We start from the raw sequence: 25,064 nt of genomic DNA on the forward strand, positions 1-25,064 counted from the left end.
ATTTTTCAGGTTTTTTATTTTTAATAAATTTGCAACAATTTCAAAAAATCTTTTTTCTTTTTGTCATAATGGGATATTTTGTGTAGAATTTTGAGGAAACAAATGAATTTAATCCATTTTGGAAAAAGGGTGTAAAATTGAAAAAGTGGAAAAGTAAAGCGTTCTGAATACTTTCCGGATGAACTGTATACTGGATAAGTTGGCGGTTCATTCTGCTGTGGTGACCTCTGATTAATTAAGGCACTAAGCCGAAAAAAATGAATGAATGAATATCACTTTTAACAAATAAAAGATTAACATTACAAGACATAACATTAGCACAACATCCAAAATCTCAATCTTTAGCGCAAACTGCATAACAAGACTTTCACTTTGTTACATACGTGTACATTTTATTTTAAATTACATAAAGTTTGTATTTACATTTCAACATACGAAAATACATTAAAGATAAACATTCTTACGCTCCAAAGCAGTAATAAATATCTGTGTTATGACAGAGTAATAAACAAAACAGCGAATAAAGACGGTAAAGCTAGTTAAGGCTTCAAATCAGCATTGTTTTGAAGTTGCTGGTCATGTTGTGTACGTATATTTCTCCAACGAGCCACAATAAAAAAGCGATGTAGAAGTGGTTTGATCAGGACTGGGTTTTGCAGGTGTGCACGTCCACCTCTTCTTGACAGTCCCTGCAGTGAACAGCACAGCACCACTGGAACTTACACTCACACTTGGTTGTGCGACTCACTCTTGATGTGTCGTAGCCCCGCCCACAACACATGACCTCACAGCTGTCAGTACCGCGTGACGTGCGGTTGCACACTCGCCCACCGGTGCCCACCGAACCTGCGGAAAGAAGAACAAATTAAAAATGTTCAAGGTTTAGATTCTCACATGATTAACAATGTTTTTAATGTTCTGAGGTCTGTTGAAGAAAATTTTTAAAGAAAAAATGTCTCACACACACTTACACACACATATAAACAGTATATACATGCGTACATATGTATACCAACATATGTAAAAATACACTAACCGGCCACTTTATTAGGTACACCTGTCCAACTACTTGTTAATGCAAATATCTAATCAGCCAATTATATGGCAGCAACTCAATGCATTTAGGCATGTAGACATGGTCAAGACGATCTGATGTAGTTCAAACCGAGCATCAGAATGGGGAAGAAAGGTGATTTAAGGGACTTTGATCATGGCATTGTTGTTGGTGCCAGACGGGCTGGTCTGAGTATTTTAGAAACTGCTGATCTACTGGGACTTTCGCGCACAACCTTTTCTAGGGTTTACAGAGAATGGTCTGAAAAAGAGAAAATATCCAGTGAGCGGCAGTTCCGTGGGCAAAAAATCCTTGTTGATGCCTGAGGTCAGAGTAGAATGGCCAGACTGGTTTGAGCCGATAGAAAGGCAACAGTAACTCAAATAACCAGTCGCTACAAATGAGGTATGAAGAAGAGCATCTTTGAAAGCACAACACGTCAAACCTTCAGGAGGATGGACTACAGCTGTTGAAGACCACACCGGGTGCCACTCCTGTCAGCTAAGAACAGCAATTCGAGGCTGGAATTCACACAGACTCACCACAATTAGACAATAGATGATTGGAAAAACGTTGCCTGGTCTGATGAGTCTTGATATCTACTGCAACATTTAGACGGTAGGGTCAGAATCTGGCGTTAACAACATGAAAGTATGGATCCATCCTGCCTTGTATAAATGGTTCAGGCTGGTGTAATGATGGGGTGATTTTTTTCTTGGCATACTTTGGGCCCATTAGTACCAATTGAGGATCGTGTCAACACAACAGCCTATCTATGTATTGTTGCTGACCATGTCCATCTTTTTTTGACCACAGTGTACCCATCTTCTGATGGCTTATTTCAGCAGCATAAAGCGCAAATTGTCTCAGAATGATTTCTTGAACATGACAATGAGTTCACTGTACTCAAATGGCCTCCACAGTCATCAGATCTCAATCCAATTGAGCACCTTTGGGATGTGGTTGAATGGGAGATTTGCATCACGCCTCAATATGGACCAAAATCTCAAAGGAATATTTCCAGTACCTTGTTGAATCTATGCCATGAAGGATTAAGGCAAAAGGGGGTCCAACCTGGTACTAGTAAATTGTACTTAATTAAGTGGCCAGTGAGTGTATTTATAATAAACAAATACATGTGCTATAAGTGAATCAGATGATCTGAATTGACCATATTGTGTGAATGAGAGAGTGTACAGGTGTGTATGGGCAGTTGGATATGCCTGAATAGTTGATGGTTCATTCCGCTGTGGTGACCCCTGATAAATAAGGGACTAAGCCGAAGGGAAATGAATGAATGAATTAAAATAAAAACATTTTAAACATAAAAATGTCTTGCTGCAAATAAAAAACTGATCATTGAAGAAGCTACTGAAATCTCTTTAAAAATGGTCAGTACAGACCTGAAATAACCAAACCTAAAATTCAAATCCACATACTTTAATCTAATGATACTAAAATCTTGCCTCAGTGAAAATGTATTAATGCAGTGAATATGCGTAGACATTCCTAAAGCAGGCCGGGCTCCTGTGAACAGTGTTGTGCAGCGTCTGGCTGATGTCTGACAGTGTCTCGAAGAACCTGTAAAAGGATGACCGCCTGCTCCAGCTCAGATGAGGGACTGATGATAGAAGCTATCATCCATTGCTCCAGCTCTTCATCACGTACTCATTTCATCGGCTCTAATCTCAGCCGCCGTCCTCTATGAGGCTGACGCGACGCCGATTGTTGCTGATACAGAAATCGTTAAAGACCTTGTACAAACCCTGGCTTTCATGCTGACTCTGAGTGACAATCTGCAGCCTTTGTTTATGAAAACCTTTCGGTCCCAGTCAACTCTCAGTACTAAGCAAACAGATGTGTTGTCTTGTGACGTGACCTATTTGAAGAGGGCCTTTTTCATAAAAAAATTATCTGTGAATATTCAGCTAAAAACATCCCATAGAAAATGTATTTGACCTTGTCAAATTTGTCCCTTTTTGGGTGTACGCAAAAATTGCCCTTATTTGGGTGTTTCCCTTTAAATGCAAATAAGCTGCTACTTTACAGAAGAGGGCGGAGCCTTTATAGTATGTAGCCAGGAGAGCTCAAAAGTGCTGCAAGTTAAGAAAACGCATGCAAATAGAAAAACTCCAGCTCGCTCTTTAAGATCTCAAAACTCAGGGCTTCTGGTAGTACCTAGAATAGCAAAGTCGAGTAAGGGAGGTCGAGCCTTCTCCTTTATGGCTCCTAAACTCTGGAATAGCCTTCCTGATAATGTCTGAGGCTCTGACACACTCTCTCAGTTCAAAACTAGATTAAAGACCTATCTGTTTAGTAAACATACACTCAATGCATCACTTAGCGGGTTTCCACACAAGTTTCTGCATCTTGTTTATATACACTATGAACAGCAGCTACGCTAATTATTCTCTTTATTCTCCATTTCCACCTGGGGATACTCATCCTGAGGTCCTCAGATGATGCGGAGTCCCTGATTGGACCCAAGACCAGCAACGAGATGATCCCAAGGTGTCAATATCTGGGACCAGGCCGTATCCTGAGCTGCTGCTGCGCTGTTGGTCATGGGGAAGTGGAGAGCATGAGACTGATTCCAGTGACGCTCCAGGGACAGACGAGTCTTCGCTGAGGCTAGCTTCCAGCCTCCACTGCTGAGACTGCAGCTCTGCACAAGACTTTTGGCCAGTTGAGAAATTAAAATGGTTGTGCCGAACTGAGGCTGGTTCTCTCAAGTTTTTTTTTCTTAACTCTCCTATTGGTGAAGTTTTTTTCACTCTCCGCTGTTGCCACTGGCTTGCATGGTTCAGGATCTGAAAAGCTACTTCTGAGCTAAACTGAGCTAAACTGAACTGAACTTAAACACTAAAAACTGAACTACCCTGATCCAGTTACTATGACCATTTATGTGAAGCTGCTTTGACACAATCTACATTGTAAAAGCCCTGTTCAAATAAAGCTGAATTGAATTGAATTTAATTGAATTGTTCTTGAAGCTTTGGATGAGTACAGTTGAACCACTGAAGTCACATAAAATGTTTTTACAATGTTTTGGTTCCTTTTCTTGGACTTCGAATGTCTCGTGATTGTTGTTGTCTATGGAGTGTCAGAGCTCTCGGATTTATTCTAAAAAATCTTCATTTAATTTGTGGTCCAAAGATGTTCCAAAGTGTTTTGGGGAGTAATCTATAAATACAGCTCTGGGGCCTCATGTATCAACGCTGCGTACGCACAAAAACTTTGCGTACGCCAGGTTTCACGCTCAGAATCGCTCACGTTTGGATTTACTAACAATGAACTGAACGTGGGAATGTGCGCACCTTCACGGCAGCTTTCTGGCAGGCGTACGCACATTTTTTGTGCGTGTCTGTTTTATTTCCATTGGCGACTCCTAGAGGCAGTTGTGTTAAATTCTTCTCTACAAAGTGTCTGATCCTTGCAATGGCAGCTGTATGAGACGGGTTCATATAGTAGGTATGTAAGATTTCCATACCATACAGTTGACCAGCTAAACATTAAAGCACAATTTGCAGCGGTCGCCTGTTTTCCCAATGTAATCTGAGCTATCTACTGCACGCACATTGCTATAAAGACACTATCTGAAGATAAATTTGCATGCGTGAATCAGAAACATTTCCATTCAATAAATGTGCAAATAAAATATGATGCACAAACTTATTAATGATTCCTACTTGTCTTTCTCGTGATAAATAGTGGGCAAAATCTGATATGTAGCGGGAAAAAAAAGAAGAAAGAATTCATTAGACGCTGGATTCGAACCGAGTTTGTGCTCGAACGAGTCAGTATATGATCATATGCTTCTTATGAGGTGCGCCACTGAGACTGCTAAGGGTACTGCAACAGTTTACAGATATAAACCACACTATTTCTTTTTTAAATGCACTCAGTGCGATGTTCAGACCCAACTGTGTTAACCGTATCAGCTAAACTCTCCCACTCTATTTTTTTCTTTTGTTGTTAATTCCGGAGAACAAACTTGCAAATAACACCGCTTTTCTCCGTTCTACCTCCGAAAGCAGCACCTCCAATTCACATTCTGTTCAAAGTTTCTCTTTTTGTTTGATTTTGCCGTTGCTTTTTCGTTGGGTTTTGCCATTAGCATAGTCATTAGCATATTCATACGGGGGAGGAGGCAGGGAGGGGTTTTGCGCTCGTGCATGTTGCGCTCAGTTTCACGTTCATTCGGATGTACAAAAGAATATGCGTGAGATTCGGCGTACGCAGTGTTTCATACATCTGAATTTTTTTCTGCGTACGCACATTTACAGCTTTGTGCGTACGCAATGTTTTAGTAAGATTTCCACGCAAGTCTTCGTACATGAGGCCCCTGGTCTCTGTGAAAACAATAGCTATGTTTCCATCCACCAATTTTAATGCTCAGTTTATATCATTGCATAAAAGATGGTACGTTCTTTCACATGACTTGGGACTGTCCCAAATCTTGGGACCTGGGGCCTCATGTACGAAGACTTGCGTGGAAATCTTACTAAAACATTGCGTACGCACAAAGCTGTAAATGTGCGTACGCAGAAAAAAATTCAGATGTATGAAACACTGCGTACGCCGAATCTCACGCATATTCTTTTGTACATCTGAATGAACGTGAAACTGAGCGCAACATGCACGAGCACAAAACCCCTCCCTGCCTCCTCCCCCGTATGAATATGCTAATGACTATGCTAATGGCAAAACCCAACGAAAAAGCAACGGCAAAAGCAAGCAAAAAGAGAAACTTTGAACAGAATGTGAAGTGGAGGTGCTGCTTTCGGAGGTAGACCGGAGAAAAGCGGTGTTATTTGCAAGTTTGTTCTCCGGAATTAACAACAAAAGAAAAAAATAGAGTGGGAGAATTTAGCTGATACGGTTAACACAGTTGGGTCTGAACATCGCACTGAGTGCATTTAAAAAAAACAGTGTGGTTTATATCTGGAAACTGCTGCAAGTTCCTTAGCAGTCTCAGTGGCGCACTTCATAAGACGCATGTGATCATGAATTGACACGTTCGAGCATAAACTCGGCTCGAATCCAGCGTCTGATGAACTCTTTCTTCTTTTTTCCTCGCTACATATCAGATTTTGCCCACTATTTATCACAAGAAAGACAAGTAGGAATCATCAATAAGTTCATATCAATAAGCATCATAATTTTTTTTTTTTGCACATTTATTGAATGGAAATGTTTCTGATTCACGCATGCAAATTCATCTTCAGATAGTGTCTTTATAGCAATGTGCGTGCAGTAGATCGCTCAGATTACATTGGGAAAACAGGCGACTGCTGCAAATTGTGCTTTAATGTTTAGCTGGTCAAATGTATGGTATGGAAATCTTATATACCTGCTGAACCCGTCTCATACAGCTGCCATTGCAAGGCTCAGACACTTTGTAGAGAGGAATTTAACACAACTGCCTCTAGGAGTCGCCAATGGAAATAAAACAGACACGCACAAAAAATGTGCGTACGCCTGCCAGAAAGCTGCCGTGAACCTGTGCAAATTCCCACGTTCAGTTCATTGTTAGTAAATCCAAACGTGAGCGATTCTGAGCGTGAAACCTGGCGTACGCAAAGTTTTTGTGCGTACGCAGCGTTGATACATGAGGCCCCTGGTTATTTTTGGAATATGGTTAAAGAAAATTGTCGTCAATATAAACGTTTCAGTCTCTCTCTATTTTTATCTTAAATGATTTTTCTGATATCAAGCTTAATAAGCGAGTGTTTTTAGCTGGCATGACAGTAGCCAAGAAAATAGTTGCAACAAGATGGAAGCTTCCACATTCTCTTAATCATCATCACTGGATTCTTATTATTGATATTTGGAAATGTCCACGGCTCACATCCATGGTGCAAAAGAGAACACCATCTGACTTTGGGCACATACCTTGGACAAACTTAAATGTTTACAAATTTGAATCAAGGAGACATCAAAAAGCAGAAACTTCTGGTTCCAGGCCCCATAATTTTTTTCCCCTTCTTTATTAATTTTATCTATATATATTTTTTTCCTTTTTATAGTAATTTAAGGTTCCCTGTTTGGGCTTCTAATACCTGCCCTCATTGTCGTAGACCTCTCTCAGCACGGTTTTGAATACCTGTTTCTATTTGTCTATTATCATACTTTTATTTATTTATTTATTTTCAACTGCCTTAATTTTACCCTTACCTTTAACCTTAAATACAGATTTGTTTTTTAGTTTGGGAATTTGTTTTATTTATATGTATTTATGTGTGTATATGTATATATCAATTTATTTCATTATTTTTATTTGTTTTAGTATGTCCTTGTCATTACTCTTCAGTTTTTCCTTTTTATTGACACTATTGTTGTTAATGTTGGCACTATTATTAATACTATTATTTTACAACCTGTATATTGGTATTACAGTACATGTATAAATATGCAGTTTGCTATATGCTAATTGTTTACGATTTTTCTGTGTTCAAAAAATAAAAACAAAAAAAAAATTGGATGAAAAAAATTTAAGAGCACAACCAAGTAGGCTAAACAAAACAGATCATGTAAAAGTAGAAATAAGCATGATGAGATGACATTAGTGGACAAACCAGCAAACTGACCCACATTGTATAACATCTGAAAGGTTGTTTTGGTCATTCTATAATACCTTAGCCAAAGTCCTTCATCAAAATAGTTCGGCATTATTACCTCCAATATCTTGAGTAACTTATTTGCTCACATAGCTGCAGAAAATGCTCAAAATACCAGGTTATCCTTTTCACATTTTCCAGGCTGATATGCATCAGGGACCCAATTACAGCACTTAAATATGCCTGATTGTAATATTTACAGGTGAGAAGGCCAGGAAAGCAAAACACTTGAGTCTACCAGTAGCGCCAGCATTGCTATGTCACTGGCGGTGTATTGAGCTCAATTGTCAGCAGGCAGGCATGTGTCTGGGCATGATGCGGATACCCCCCACCCCTCCCAGCAGTTCATCAGGCTGGTATGCTGGGCTCATATCGGTTACATCATGGGCAGCCTGTACCTGAGCGTGCATCTGCTTATTGAATTAAGATGAGGGGGTGCCAAGAGATGAGTTTAGCATGTGTGACCATGGTGAGAGCTAGTAATTGATTTCACACTTATGCGCTGGAGGTATAGTTGGTGTCTCCTAAAACTGACATCAAACAGACTGCCGGCCGAGAGTTTCTCACAAACCACCATGCTAGAAAGTTTGACACTCAAATAAGGTCCTCGTGTTTTTAAAAACGTACCCTCATAGGTGACGAAAAAAAATGTGAAGATGAATTATTTTGATAATTTATAATGTGTAAGTACTAATTATATATAAATAGATTGCTGGCTTTAAACATTCATTCATTTTCCTTCAGCGTAATCTCTTTATTAATCAGAGGTCACCACAGCGAAATGGACCACTTATCCAGCATATGTTTTATACAGCGTATGCTCTTCCAGCTGAAACCCAGACTGGGAAACACCCATACACTCATTTACACACTACAGAAAAATATAGTTTATCCAATTCACCTATAGCGCATGTCTTTGGACTCTGGGGGAAAAAGGAACTGGTCCAGCCGGGGCTCGAACCAGCGACCTTCTTGCTTGCTGCTACTTGACAGTGCTAACCACTGAGCCACCATGAACAAAGCTTCCATTTTCTAAGGTAAGTTAATGCAGTTAAAAACAATTAACAATTACTTTTTATACTGTTGTTAACATTGGTTAATACTGTTACTTCATATTAGCTCAGGCGCATTGCTAACACCTTTTCTAATTTTTAAATTACCATTAAGACTAATGAATGCTAAATAAATATTTTTTCCAGTTTTCATGTTAAATAACATAGTCGGTTAGTATTAATAAAAAATAAACTTACTGAAAGTGTTAAACTTATGTCACAACAGACTTTAAGGCTTTTTTTTTTGGGCATTACAATGATCATGATATGTATTACAGCATCTTTTTAAAAACATCCATTCAATAAATCAGTTAATAATAATAAATCAATTGAAAGCATACAATTTATTTTTTACTTTCCTACATTGCAACATTTTTTAATTTATGTTTTTAATTCAGCTATCTTCTAGTGGGCTCATGGTTTCAAATGATATGAATTCACAGATTAAGCTGCGGTAACACTAGGCCTTGGCCACACAAATGTCTACAGGAGATAAAACAGTACAATGTATACTGTATAAGATTGGGTTGTTCAAATAACGATACTAGTATCTATCTAAAATACTCGTCGGTACAGCAAAAAGTGTGGAAAACAAAAAAACCAACACTGGCTCATTCGGAAAACGTAACTCTATATACATTTCTGCAGAACCCCAAATACATCCCAAGAGCTACATTTTTTTATTTTTTTGCAGTTTTTGTTTTCGCGAATCCACCCAAGGCCGATGTGTATGCTTTTTGAAATCTCAAATTGTTCTTGAGAGTGCCATTTGCACCTGCTCTTCTTAAATCCACCAGAGGTCGCTGTCGACTGACTGACTGACCGATTGACTGACCCACCCTACACCTTCCCTAAACCCAACCAATAGTGTTTTCAAAAGGATCGATTGACCCGCCCACCCACTTCCCTAAACCCAACCGACAGTTTTAAAAAGCAATCCAGATAAAGAAAAGCCCTCACCTGTTTTTACCACATTTTTAGATTTTACCAAATTCTCTCCCTGTTATTTATTTGTTTATTTTATTTTTTTGGCTTTTGTTTTTGTCGTACCCGCTTTCTGGAATCGTTCTTTGCCAGACTCTAACCTTGTTGTCATGGTCAACTCCTCTTTGCAAGTCTTTTCAAGTCTGCCAACGTACATGTCAAGCTGCCAGATAAACTGGTAACAGTGAGAAAACCGTCCACACGGAGGTAAGTGGCCAGCTGGTAAGCACAAAAAGACAGCGTCATACCACCCCAAAGTGATCATTTTAAATATGGAATGCAGCCGTACGTACTTCTGGCTACATAATTCGCAATCTTCAGAAATGTATATAGGGCCACGTTTTCAGAATGAGCCTATGTTGCAGAAAACAGTAAACCGATCCGATACCATCTTTTTAAATGACAAATATGCCAGCTAGCTTAGCTTAACAGAGCAAACCCAGAGTCAGTCTGATTTTTATACAGTAACTGTACAACTTACATAGATTTTTTTTGTGTTTGATTTGTGGCTGAACTTAATTCTTTAAAGTACAGTAACGTTGAACGTCTAGTAATAAAAACACTGTATGTATAGTCTGAAGCAGGGCCGGAGTGGGACTCCTTTTCAGCCCTGGAGTTTCAAGCCTCAGACCAGCCCACTTCAGTTCACGACTGACTATATTAAAATAAGGACATTTCCAATTCAGTTTCTAATCATAGTACACTATCACGTCTTTTTTTTTAAAAACAGCTGCTTTAGAACTTTAAATGTTCAACGACCCTAACAGTATTATGTCTTAACAATAAAAAAAATAAATAAAAAAAAAGATACTCAGACGAGGATCAAACCCGGGTCTGCAATGTCGTAATCTAACATGCTAACCACTGAACCACAACAGCTGTGCAATAAGAGGTGGCTCGTCTAAGTTATATAATCATTAACCAGGCTGCGAGAAAATAGATAAAGAGAGCAGCGCTGCTGTAAAATAATCAATAAGAAGACTGTGGTCAAGTAAAAAAAAAAATTTAATTTAAAAAGTGTGACTGCTGAGAGCAACAGATTCTGGAGCTAGGGACACCGGCCCTTGCGGCCAAAAAACGGACCGGCCCACCGGGAATTCTCCCGGTCCTCCCGATTAGCCAATCCGGGCCTGGTCTGAAGCAAACCATCGATTTATTCTGTCAATTTATACAGGGCTAGTTGTATACACAACTGTTTCTACACACACGATAACGGTTAAGTACCCGGTATCTACAGCTTAGCTTAGCTATATTTTGCAGTAGCTTGAAAGCTGCTGAGTTACATAAGATACAATGTAGTTTTTTCAGTAGCTAGCTACTTTGTCAGCAAGTAGTGGGGAAGCTACTACTTACTTACACCCAGGGCCGTTTATATTCAAGTTGCTGGGTGTTTTCGTTTACGAGGTAGGTTGTTAGCCCAACCTGAACATACACACATACATTACGAACAATTTAACTTACCCAATTCATCTATAGCGCATGTCTTTGGACTTGTGGGGGAAAATGGAACACCTGGAGGAAACCCATGCGAAAATAGGGAGAATATACAAACTCTAAACAGAAATGCCATCTGACCCACCCGGATGTAAGGCGACAGCTCTACCCACTGCGCAACCATGCCACCACTACTATTTTTTATATTTCTAACCATATAACAACTTTGCCGTTGCTTTGAATCTCGATTAGCCAATTGTATGTTATGTGTGCACACGAGTGCAAACAAAATCAACAATTTGCTGCCTGCAGTTCAACCGACGGCCACTGGTGTCGCTAATAACAAGGATTTCTGAACTATACATACCACCCGTTTTTATGATCGTGCCAAATTGATATACTTATAAATGAGCAGTTATACTGACACGCAATAAATAATGAATACCTCAAGTGGGTTCAACATACATCTCAGGGCACTTAAAAAGAGACATGACCTAGCTCTCTAAATATTCCTGCCAGATTTAAGCAGAAAACATAGAGGTGCCGCCGTGGAAGGCAGTGATTTATAGCATTTGCGCGCAGGGATTAAATTTCAGCTCCCGTTCTGCCCACAAAACTGTGGTAATGTGTCTAAACACAGCGTCACCTGATAGCAGGGATCATCTGCAGTCTGACAGGCACCCCCTCCTTTACTGCTTCCCACATAGGTACACCTGGTGTTATTCAGTACATACACACACACACATAGAGGGAGAAAGGTAAAAAGAGATAAACCTCTGCCTTAGGGAGGGAATCTTTACCCGCATTCAGGTTACAGGATTGGGTTATGACTATTGTGTATGTAATAACCAGCTAAATAGCTCCCGTCCTCTGATTACAACGGTGTTTGGGGCAAAGACTAATGTCGGCCCGTTTCTGAGCAGTGTGGGAGTCTCACAGGGTGGAGACGCAAACACTGGGTTATGAAACATGCTCAATACTACAGGTTTGATTTATCAACTTGAAGGGATAATTCAGCCAAAAATAATACATAATTCTGTCCTGACAGAGGAGATCAGAATTAGAAAACAGCCTACAGTTTCCTAAATTTCAAGGTCATAGCTTTAGGAGTTAAAGAGCAGAGAAAGTTACATATCTTCTTGGGCACAGAATTAAAAAGAGAGCACTGCTCAAAATTAGAGAACACTTTCAGATACTTCACAGCTATTAGTGCAAATTTGGCACCCAGTGCTCATTTTCTTAATTATCTGAAAAATACTTATTTAAATGGACAGTTTACCCAAAACTGAAATTTGGCTCACAATTTACTCACCCTCAAGTGGTTTCAAACCTTTAACAGTTTCTTTCTTTTATTGTACTTAACAAATACTATAGGAGAAGTCAATGGTTACAGGTTTCCAACTTTTTTCAAAATATCTTCTTTTATGTTCAGCAGAAAAAAATATACTCAAACAGGTTTGTGACAAGTAGAGAGTGGGTAAACTATGGTGTCAATCTAAGGCCATATATACAGTTGAGTTCAGAATTATTAGCCCCCTTTGAATATTTTTTTCTTATAATTATTTCCCAAATTATGTTTAACAGAGCAAGGAAATTTTTACAGTATGTCTGATAGTATTTTTTCTTCTGGAGAAAGTTTTAGGTGTTTTATTCTGACTAGAATAAAAGCAGTTTTTAATTTTTTTAAACCATTTTAAGGTCAAAATTATTAGCCCCTTCAAGCTATATTTTTTTCCGATAGACAGAACAAACCATCATTTTACAATAACTTGCCTAATTACCCTACCCTGCCTAGTTGACCTAATTAACCTAGTTAAGCCTTTGACTGTCATTTTAAGCTGTATAGAAGTGTCTTGAAAAATATCTACTCAAATATTTTGTACTGTCATCTTGACAAAGATAAAATAATTTTTTCTTCTATAGTCTTTCTTCTGATAAACAAATAAAGATATACTGAAGAATTAGAGAAAAAACAGCCATTGATTCCCATAGTATTTTCTTAATCCCACTTTCAATGTTAATGGCTTTTTCTCCCAACATTCTTCAGAAGATCTTGTTTTGTGTTCAGAAAAGAAATTCATAGAAGTTTAGACATTTTCATTTGAGGGTGAACTCTTTCTTTGATTAACAATTGCTAATAGCTTGTGAATAATGGGTGTTTTGCACTCATTTGCACTTTATGCATCATGGCATAACTCAACTGCAGTTTAACAGTTATTGAGGTTTTAAGTAGTCTAAACAATACATTAAACAATAGTATGGTGGTTCAGAAATGTTTTTGTACCGTAATTTACATAAACAACCCATACAATATATCATTTCAAACAACGAAAAATGTTATTAAAAGTCACTTTAGCAAAAGCTTTTTAACAGTTAAATTGTTGGAGCAGAGGTTTTAAAATTTAAATAATTGAAGTAGTTTTTGAGTGGTTGCTAGGCAGTTGCTAAGGTGTTGCTAGGTGGTTGCTAAGGTGTTCTGAGTTGTTGCTAGGCAGCTGCTAAGGCGTTGCAAGGGGGTTCCAGGTAGTTGTTAAGGTGTTGCTATGCGGTTGCTTGGGTGTTCTAGGTGGTTACTATGGCGTTGCTAGGTGGTTGCTAGGGTGTTCTAGGTGGTTGCTATGGCATTGCTAGGCTGTTGCTATGGTGTTCTAGATGATTACTAAGGTGTTGCTAGACAGTTGCTAAGGTGTTCTGAGTGGTTGCTATGTGGTTGCTAAGGTGTTGCTAGGCAGCTGATATAGTGTTCTGAGTGGTTGCTAGGCAGTTGCTAACATAAATTACCATGTTTCTAGCATAAATTAGCAACATAAATTACCATGTTTCTAGCATAAATTAGCATGTTGTTAGCATGGTTCTAGTAAGAATTAGCATGTTGCTAGTATGTTTCTAGTATAAACTAGCATATTAGGATGAATTTAGTATGAATTAGTATGGATTTGTATGTCATTAGCATGAATTGGTATGTTGTTAGTATATCCTATGTAAAGTCAATGGCAGTTTTTTACAATGCAAGTTAATGGGACAGTTGCTAGGGTCAGTTTTCGGAAAACCGTAGGTCGGATCAGTTGGAAAAGATATAGCAACCCGAATCAGAACAGTTTGGAGTTAGTTTGGTAGTTGTTGTATGAACGTTCTAGGAGGAGATGCATATAGAAATTAGTCTCAGGGAGAAGTTTATGTAGTACAACAGTATGTTGGCTTTCTCAAGGATGGAAAACACTCCTGAATTATGAACTACACGCATCTTCATTAAAATAAAATAAAACATCACCGTTTTAACAAGAGATCGAAATTTTTTTTTAAACTGCACACTGATGCCCATTTTTACAAGTTTAAGCATTTTAAGACCAACCCAATGCTGTTGTAAATTAATGGCCAAATTTTAGTTGAAAATAGTGTAATGTAAATGTGCCCTTATGGAGTTCTTCATCAATATCACAGGTTTTAGGCATAAATATTTACATTAGATGTCGCCTACGCTGTGGTTGTCTATTGGATGGAATGCATCAACAGAGCCGCCATTTTAGTACAGGGTAGCACTCCTTTGAAATTATTGTAGGACCAAGGTGCAGTGGAGGACTGTCCATCCAGAGTCAAGAGATATATACACATATACATTTATCTATGATAGTGAGTTTTTCTGGTGGTCTGTATGCAACGATCTTTTAAATTCAAATTATCATTTTGCTTTACTCTTCTACATCGATGGATAAGTGACCGCACAGGCATTGCCAACAAAGAGCGTGTTTGTGTGCATGAAAATGAACTATCCACTCTCCCTGTTAAATTTGATCTAAACCATGTCCTGAAACTCCCCCCCCCAACTGCTTTCACTTCTTATTCTAACACAGCGAGTGATTTGTTTGTAAATGAATCTCCAATATGAACGACTCGTTCCCTTTGCCGACAATAATACAAGTTTCTAGCACCGCAGCATCTTGTTGTCATATTTCATTATATTGTTTGCTGATTTTATTCAACAAAACTAGCATATGCCTAGTATTAAGTGCGAGTTGGTGCTACTTTGCCTTATGGTCAGTGCAGTAAGTGACAGTATTATCATCAATAACGTTACTTGTTTAGCACAAAAGTGCGTAAAACATACAAAAACATAAAACATTTATTTATTTATTTATTTTTTTGGCACACTTACCAGACTCATGGTCCCATATACAGTAGTCAGGCGAGTCTTCAAAGTAGACCAGGTCATTTTTGTTAGGCCTCTTTAACATCCTGTATGCGCTGGTGAAGCCCGTCCCATATTGGTTCATCACCACCTGAATGGCGTTGTTGTATTTTTTGCGAAGATAGTCACCCGTCTGCCTGAAGTCAGCCATGGCTAACCAGCAGGTGCGGACGTTGCATGAGCCACTGACACCATGACACTTACACTCCAGATTCATAAAGCGCTTCACCGCCTGAGAAAAAAGAAAAGGAAATTAGAGTAAAAACAGTATATAACCAGCATTATTATTATTTAGCATTGCCAACACAGGTTCATTGAGAAAATGTGCCCAGGCATACATTTCTGAAAGCCGAGAAATATGTGCTTTGTGGTACATAATAGCTGCATTTTGTGAGCAAAACGAATGCTACGGACGAACATATGGATGGCTTTTCCAGCGTGACTAGTGTACTTTGGTAGATCACCAGCATTTGAGTCTGGCCAAGGATGGTTCCAGAAACCAGATAAAACGTAAGCCTAAACAAAGAGCAATGTGACGCCGTAGTAAAAGCATCTAGTTTGCTTTTGAAAACACTACGGGTAGGGTTTAGGGAAGGGGCGGATGGGTGAGTATTAAGCTAATATATTTTCTCACAAGCCAGAAAGACATTGAGAGATGGCCAAAAACGTACACAGCAATCTCTAATAGGGTTGTCGCGATGCTGGAATTCGATACCAACCGGTACTTAGGTTTTTAAAAAGTAAATTTCCCGCGAACATTTAAGCAATGTAGAGCACATTCTTAAACAGCACTAATTTGCCATTGTGTTCACGTGCTCAACAGAAATTACTGTGATTACCTGGGAAGGTCATCAGTTCACCGAACTCACTGATTTTTACTGCATGTAAACACAGATACAAGGTCACTGGAGCGATTTAAAGACATGTCGATCAGCTGGTTTGTCGATAAGCTGGCATAAGAGCGATGCGCTGATGAATCGTGGCTTTAAAACTATTCAGTATCCCTGTATCTGTGGTTGCACTCAGTAAACAGCGGATAGTTTGGTGAACTGATGACCTTCACGACTAATCATAATAATTTCTGTTGAGCACATGAACACAATGGCAACTCAGCGTTTATTTAAGAATGTGCTCCAGAGCACTGAAATGTTTGTGGGAAATGGATGTTTTTTAAACTTCAAGACCGATTGGTATCAAATTCCAGTATTGTGACAACCCTAGCCTCTAGTGGATTTATGAGAAATGGAACTTAGGCCGCAGAGTTTACCAAGCTTGAACTTTGCAATGCAGCGAACAGCGAAACTTAGGCGCTTAGCCCTAGCCGCACTTAGAAACTTAGCCCTAGCCGCACGAGCTTGTGTTTCCGGTCTGTCATATTCGCATACGTATGAATGGACATCTATGGGGTGAAATGTGTATTGTGACTGTGGCTTTATTAGAAAATGTGCCTCCAGTAAAACATTTGAGATGTTCCAAAATGTACATGGTGGCCTCTAGTGGATTTGTGAAAACAAAATATGCAAGAAAACGTTGTCCAGATTTTTCAGTTCTCAAAAACTTAGACCTGGGCACATACAGTTGAATTCAGAATTATTAACCCTCCTGAATTATTAGCTCCCCTGTATATTTTCCCCAATTCCTGTTTAACGGAAAGAAGAAAAAAAGAATAAATGCTTTTATTCTAGCCAAAATAAAACAAATAATTTCTCCAGAAGAAAACATATGGTAGGAATTAGGGAATACTGTGAGAAATTCCTGGCTCTGTTAAACATCCTTTGGGAAATATTTGAAAAAGAAAATCACAGAAGGGCTTATCATTTTGTCTTCAACTGTGTTTCCATTGAGCCTGGGTTGGTCATTGCAGTATTGTTACCTTCCTCCCTGCTCGGTTGTTGTGCAGGTTCATGAGTGCCCGGGCATCTCTCTCTTTCCTCTCTTTGGCATCAATGAAGACCTGGGTGAACTTGATGGCATGGTCAACGTGATCACTGCAGCCCCCCCAGTCAAAAGCTCCCTTGGCATCGCGGGATGAGCCTTTTTTTCCAGGGTCACATGAGCAGTTTTCCAGCTCACCCTGACTGCACGCCCTGGTCAATGTGTAGACCATACCAGCTGAGGAGATGGCATAGACAAAAGCTGCCTCACGACTGCCTGAAAAAAGAACCAAAGAAAGACTAAGACTAAGACTCTTAGCTCAATAAAATATTAATTTGCTGCTTATTATTAGTTAGGTGGGATTAGGTATTGGTTAGGATTAAGGATGTAGAATAAGATCATACTATGAATACAAATAAACAGCCAATATCCTAATAATAAGCTGGGAATGAGCCAGTAGTTTATAGTGGGAATTGGTACTAGTACTAAAGTGTTACCAAAAAAATTTATATAAATCTAGCAGAGTTGGTAACAGGTTGGTTGCCAGGTATATATTTCATATATTTCATGCAGCAGATGCTCTTCCAGCCGCAACACAACACTGGGAAACACCCAAACACTCTCATTCACACCCATACACTATGGCCAATTTAGTTCATTCAATTCACCTATAGAGCATATCACTGGACTTGTGGGGGAAACCGGAGCACCTGGAGGAAACCCATGTGAACACAGGGAGAACATGCAAACTCCACACAGAACCAGCTACATTCTTGGTGTGAGGTGATCGTGCTACCCACTGCACCACCGTGACGCCCATATTAGATCAGTTTTAAATTTTATTTAATTTAAATTTATTTAAATAAGAAATTAACCTAGTTACTTTCACTTTCATGTTTTTTAACTATACAGCAACCAACACCATCAGTCACAGAACCACAATTAGTCAGAATTATTAGCCCTCCTGAATTATTAGCGTCCCTCTTTATTTTTTCCCCCAATTTCTGTTTTACCGAGAGATTTGTTTGCAACACATTTCTAATCATAATAGTTTTAATAACTCATTTCTAATACTGATCTATTTTATCTTTGCCATGATGACAGTAAATAATATTTTACTAAATTTTTAAGACACTTCTATACAGCTTAAAGTGATATTTAAAGGCTTAATTAGGTTAATTATGTTGAGTAGACAGGTTAGGGTAAATAAACAAGTTATTGTATAATGATGGTTTGTTCTGTAGACTATCGAAAAAAGTTAGCTTAAAAGGGCTAATAATTTTGTCCTTAAAAAACCTAAAAACTGCTTTTAATCTAGCCGAAATAAAACAAATAAGACTTTCTCCAGAAGAAAAAAATATTATTAGACATACTGTGAAAATTTCCTTGCTCTGTTAAACATAATTTAGGAAATATTAAAAAAAGAAAAAAAATTCAAAGGGGGGCTAATAATTCTGACTTCAACTGTATATATATATAGAGAGAGAGAGATATTATTTTCTACATACAGTATATTACAAAAATTAAATAATAATTAATTTAATAAATACTTTTATGCACTTTTACTTTTAAAGTGTGTCAAAATACATGATTACAGACAAAGTTTCTGTTTATTCGTCACCTTTACAGGTTAATTCATAAAAGTAAATGCAGACTATATATTTGTCAACTTAAACTAATCTTATAATCCATTATATAAACAAGCGGATTACAATGGAAAGAAGTAAGAATCTATGCATGTGTGAGTTAAGCAAACGTGTGAAGTTGATTATAACAGACATCAATGTCTCAGAGAAGAACGAACAACTAACAATCCACAGCCTAAACAAACATTCATAATGTGCAGCTCTTCCACATGTGCACCAAAGATGTTTCCGTTCGACAGGACAGAGAAATGCCTGCCACCAAATCCCAGCAATTGTTTTAAATTAGCGAGCTGACATTGACAATAAGTCGATTCTCACAGTGTGACAGATAGAGAAGTCTTTCTGGGAGGTCTGAATGCCTAAAGCAAGAAGATTAAAGTCACAGGTTTAACTTCAATGTGCAGGGCAGCTTAGAGGCCTGGGACTCACTGCGCCTTTGCGGATCTTCCCATTAATATGATTTTACACAGGGATGAGAAAACGCAGCCACAGAGAACTTTTTACAGTCGCAAAACCTACAACTGCAAAACTGCCAATTACACCTAGTTAAAGCATCAAGCTCTGAATGAACTCGGCAGACACAATAATCCAGGCATTCTTCTGTAAACTCGCATCGGTCTTCAACACAATGACGGATACACTTGCATGTCAAGTAAGACTTTTGTGTGCTATCGATTCAGATTACCTCCAGACACCTTGAGACGATCACTGAACAATAATGTATTGTTTATAAGTCTATGTGTGCCGTGTAATATATACAGCTATGAGGGGAAAAATTAAGAGACTGCTTGAAGATCCTCAGTTTCTCTGAATTTACTGGATTTGGGTTTGAGGAAAATGCTATTTGTTTTATTCCAGACAGGTATGAGAACATTTCTTCCAAGGTTAAATGCAATATTATCATTTGCAGACTTTAATTTAATTTAATTGTTTCACTTTTTAAAAATTACAAACATTTGTGTAATTAAAAAATTAGGGTTATTGCCTGAAAAATGATTCATTGGATTTACTAAAAAGATTTTAAGGTAACTGGTTGCAAACAATTTATATGGGCTGAATTTAAACAAACAATTCAAATTGAGTAATGTTCAATTTAATTTGTTTGTTTCAATTAAGCCCATGTAAATTGCTGGCATTTATTAAATCCAATTAATAAAACTTTCAGTCCCACAAGTAAAGTTCAGTGACATAAAAATGCATCATTTTTAAACGGAGGTGTGGCAACAAACCCCACCCCTAAACCGTGATTGGGCATGAGCAAGTCATACTAAATTGCTTGAATAAGATTGTACAAATTCATTCAAATTAACCTCTAAATAAAAAAGTTTTGAATTTCCATGAGATTGAATTGGTTTTTCCACAAAACTGATTGCCTAAAACTTCAAAATGTAAAACATTTGTATTTTGTTGGCTAAAAATATTTTTAAACCGTAAACGTTTATATATCATTAAAGTATTAAATGCTTTGTTTTAAAAAACTTTTCCACCAATAAAATAAAAATATCAGTGAAATTAGTTTTTTAGCATAAAAACAATTTTTTGTAAAATAAAAAAATTACTTATTCTGAATTGTACATATACTGTAAAATCTACAGTAACTTACTGGCAAGAGTTCGCAGGAAACATACAATAAATACAGCAAGAAATACAGTAATAATAATAATAATAATAATAATAATTCCTTACATTTATAGTGAGTATGCTGTCAGTGTGCAGCATTCACCTGAATGACAGCTATATTGCGGCAGACGAAACACCACACATCAGCTAATTGGTGGAGAGGAGACAGAGTGATGAAGCCATTTATGATATGGGGATGGTTAAGAGGCCATGATGGACAGAGGCCAGTGGGCAAATTTGGTCAGGATGCCGGGGTTAAACACCTACTCGTTTTTTTAAAGGACATCCTGGGATTTTTAACGACCACAGAGAGTCAGGACCTCGGTTTAACATCTCATCCAAAAGACAGCGCTCACTGAACAGTATAGAGTCCCCGTCAATATACTGGGGTGTTAGGACCCACACAGACCGCAGCTTGAGCTCCCCCTGCTGGCTTCACTAACGTCACTTCTGGCAGAAACATAGCTTTCCCATGTGGTCTCCCATCCAGGTACTGACCGAGCACAGCCCTGCTTAGCTTCAGTGTTTACATTTACAGCACAAGTTAACTTGCTGTATATGTATTTACAGAATTTTATATAGATAGCTTTACTGTAAAATATACCGTACCTCACAATGCAATTTTGAATTACAGTAACATACTGCATAACTTTCCTACAGTAAAATACAGTTCATATTACTGTTAAATACTGTGTAATTTACAAAGATCGTAACAGTGTATACTACATCAAATATTAAGCTATCTTATTCTAACTTTATTATATTTTGACTGATAAATTAATAGGTAAAACATAGTGATTTAAAGGATAGTCTTAATGGTAAAAATACAATTAATTAGTATTTTGGGTTGTCAAACAGTCTTTCAATACTGTATGCAATCAAATTAATTTATTCTAAATATGCCTGACAATATGTTTGTGTACATAAACTATTAATATGCTTATTGACATTATATAGTGTGTGTTTTCAGAAAAGGTAAAATGGTAACAGTGGAAAATGTTTGATAATAAATTTATAATTCTAATTTAATAAATAAATAAATAAAAATATACAACTATTTCTTCCAAAAATGTATGCTACCACCAATATAAAAATCTAATTTATAAAAACTGTTTAAAAACTGTGTAAAAAAATGTTTTTTTATTTTTTTTAAATTTTCAATCATCTCAGACATTCTTGTATGTCCCTGGCCCACACATTCAAGTTTAAATCTGCTCAAATCTCATCAACACACACAGATGTGCAAAGAAGGGTCAAAAGCACACCCAGTTCATCAAGTTTTACTTTCTGTAATCTGATCTGATATCAGATAAGGAATCGGAGTGCAGAACACACACTGTAAGCAGCGTACAGAAACAGTACACTGAAGCTTCACACTCACTGCGGTGCAGGAGCCTCCCGAACAGATTGTGCTCGCGTGCCATGGTGTTACAGTTCCAGCGGTGGGTCCTGAACTGGTGCTGACATTCGCCAATCCAGTTTTTGATGCCAGCTCCTATAGCCTGCATCACTTTGGGATGCTGGCGGCACAACTGGCGCTGTTTGTTAATTAAACCCGGGATGTTGTCGCACATCACTTGCGATCCAAGAGTGCCCATGTACCTGCATAAAGAGATGAAAGAGCCGATGGAAATCTCTTACGGTCCTCATGTTTCAACACACAAATTCAGACAGGAGGGATTTTGAAGTATGAAATTGTAGTTGAAATTTTTGGTCTTTTCGATTACTATTGTGAGCATACAGTAAAAGTCAAAAGTTTAGAAAATAGGAATTGGTCTTTTGCTTATCAAGACTGTATTGCACTGTAAAAAATGTTGGGCTCCACACAAGTGATTTTTGTTCAGACAACATGAAGGAACTCTGTAGCTTTTACAAATTTAAGTGGACTGAACATAAAACAACTAGGTTTTCCTGAAAAAAACTCAACATTTGTGTTTCAGCTTATTTAAAAAAAAAAAGTCATAACAAACAGCAAACAGATTTTTTTGAGTGTATATTAATTGAATAAAACAACAATATTGTGAAATATTATAAAAGGTTCTGTATACTGTTCATTTCTGGTTTCTTTGGAGGATGTATTTTATTGCATATATTTTTATTTTGCTTTTTACTTGTTTTACTTATTTAAAATGAGCTGAAACAACAATTCTTGAGATTTCATTGGGACAATTTTTTCAATCCACAAATTTGGTTAAAGTGTTGACTTAATCGATTTGTGTTGGGATAACATTAATGAATTATGTGGACACCTTTTTAGAGTTATTATTGGTGCTCAGTCAATAATGATGTTTCTTATAGTCTACAATCCTTTTCTTCTTTATATTTCGGTAGAAACCTTTAAAAAAATTTAAATTACTTACAGATAAAAGTATTTAAAAAACAGTAATATTTTAACAGTAATATATCAAGGTTTTCAGAAGAATATAAAGCAGCACAGCTTTTTTTCAACGTTGATATTAATGTTTCTTGAGCAGCTTTTCTAAAAGATCACGTGACACCGAAAACATTGAAAAATCTTTGGTGAGCAAAGAGAGACTTCTATCATAGGCATGAACACATTTTAATGATTCCAAATTTAGAGTCAGGAGATTACAGATATCAGAAAATATCTTCATTAACCGTGTTGCATTGTAAAACACTTATTATTTACTGAGAATAAATTTTAGTCACAGCTTTAGTAGTAAGCTATCTTTAAATTTAGAGGTGGTCAGAGTTGTTAACTGCAAATGCAATACATTCAGTTTTTTTTGGTAGGATGTAAACAAAAAGCATATAAACAATTAGCTATTAATTGTTTGAACACAGTTAAAGACACACAAGACGAGCCTATCAAACTCTAAATCAATATTCTGCCACATATTACTTCAATAAAATCTGTTTAATATCTTAAACTGAAGAAGCATAGCCTTAAAAACAAAAATGAAGCAAACTGAACTCACCACCACGACGCGTCGACTCTGGATGAGAACCAGCAAATTGCCACGGACAGATAGAAACATATTCCATTTGGCAAAAAGTTCATATTCTAAAAATTGTATTGATACTCATTCGTTCAGGCACTTGTCTACGGGTTTTAACAGCACATAAATAAAACACGGAGGGCATGAAGAGCTGAGGCGGTGAGAGCGGATGAACGCCGGAGTGACGCGACGCGACGCGGGCGAGCTGAGCGTCAGAGCATCGCGGAGAGCAGCGCTGCAGACCCGCCTGATGCTCTTCTGAACAGATCATCCTCCTATCTGCTTTAAATTGCTTACACAAGGGGTGGGCGAAACCTGCCTCAGGAATGAAGTGAAGAAATTAGATGTCTGAAAGTATCTGTTCAGGCTAGCTTGACAACAGCCGCAGGTTTGGCGCATTTCCAAAGTAGCGAAAGTGCAGAATGTGGTCGAACGTGAAATGTCCATAAATCCATAACCTCCCGAGAGACAACACTTTGGGCATCAGAAAAATAGATATACAATTGCACATTATATTAATCAAACATGCAATTCAATGATGGGGCAGCGGCTATATTGTTGGCGACGCGGTGGCGCAGTAGTGCTGTCGGCAAGAAGCCGCTGGTTCGAGCCTCGGTTGGGTTATTTGGCATTTCTGTGTGGAGTTTGCATGTTCTCTCTGTGTTGGCGTGGGTTTAGGTGCACTGGTTTCCCCACAAGTCCAAAGACATGCGGTAAAGGTAAATTGAGTAGGCTAAATTGTCCGATGGGTTGCAGCTGGAAGGGCATCCGCTGCATAAAATATATGCTGAATAAGTTGGCGGTTCATTCCACTGTGGCGACCCCAGATTAATAAAGGGACTAAGCCAAAAAGAAAATAAATAAATGATTTTATATTTATTTTCTTGCCATTATTGGCGTACTTTTTAAATAAAATGAAATTCATCACTCCCTTTAAAAAATCTAGCTAATAGGCCAACCGTTTTGTGTTTAAACGTAGTATTTGTACAAGCTTATTTGTTGAAATGTGTATCATGTTGTGTTTAAATAATCTATAAAACATGTTTGACTTAATAATCATATAGTAAAACTAGGTGTATTTAAAAGCAATGATAATGTAATAATTTAATATCATAATCATTTTATTTAGATTTATTTATTAGTATCTAAAATTATGCATTTATGTTATCAATACTGTTAATTAATTAGCATTTGCTTTATTTTATTGAACTGAGAAACAACATGCCACTTGAGACATGTTTGGGATAAAAATTTAATAAACTTATCACTCATCCAAATATTCAGCACACAATTAGTCTATGCATTATTTCATGTTTATTTTTCTTGCTTTATTTCATTCAAATTTATTTATTAGTATCTAAAATTATACATTTATATTATCAATAGTATTAATTATCATTTGCTTTATTTAATTGAACTGTAAAACAGCAAACCACCCGAGACGCATTATTCAGAATTAAAAAAATCTAATAAACTGATCACTCATCCAATTCAGCACACAGTTATATGCATAATTTCATGTTTATTATTATTTGCTTTACTAAACTTTAATATTGTTGGGACACAATAACCCTGCCACTAGCCTACTGCTTATAACTAGGCTAATACTGCTAATAATAGACCAATTCATGAT

The 25,064-nt window shown here is 37.5% G+C and overlaps 1 protein-coding gene across 1 annotated transcript; it reads right to left on the reverse strand.

Annotated features, from left to right (window-relative positions):
* Positions 1-371: 371 nt before the first annotated feature.
* wnt2 (wingless-type MMTV integration site family member 2) lies at positions 372-23,656 on the reverse strand. The gene is given in 5 exon segments (NM_130950.1): positions 372-846; positions 15,298-15,562; positions 17,204-17,481; positions 21,853-22,073; positions 23,411-23,656. Coding segments are annotated over 5 exon segments (1,053 nt in total). The 5' UTR covers positions 23,494-23,656; the 3' UTR covers positions 372-640.
* Positions 23,657-25,064: the final 1,408 nt, after the last annotated feature.

Source organism: Danio rerio, chromosome 18, assembly GCF_049306965.1.
Source record: "Danio rerio strain Tuebingen ecotype United States chromosome 18, GRCz12tu, whole genome shotgun sequence".
NCBI classification, from domain to species: domain Eukaryota; kingdom Metazoa; phylum Chordata; class Actinopteri; order Cypriniformes; family Danionidae; genus Danio; species Danio rerio.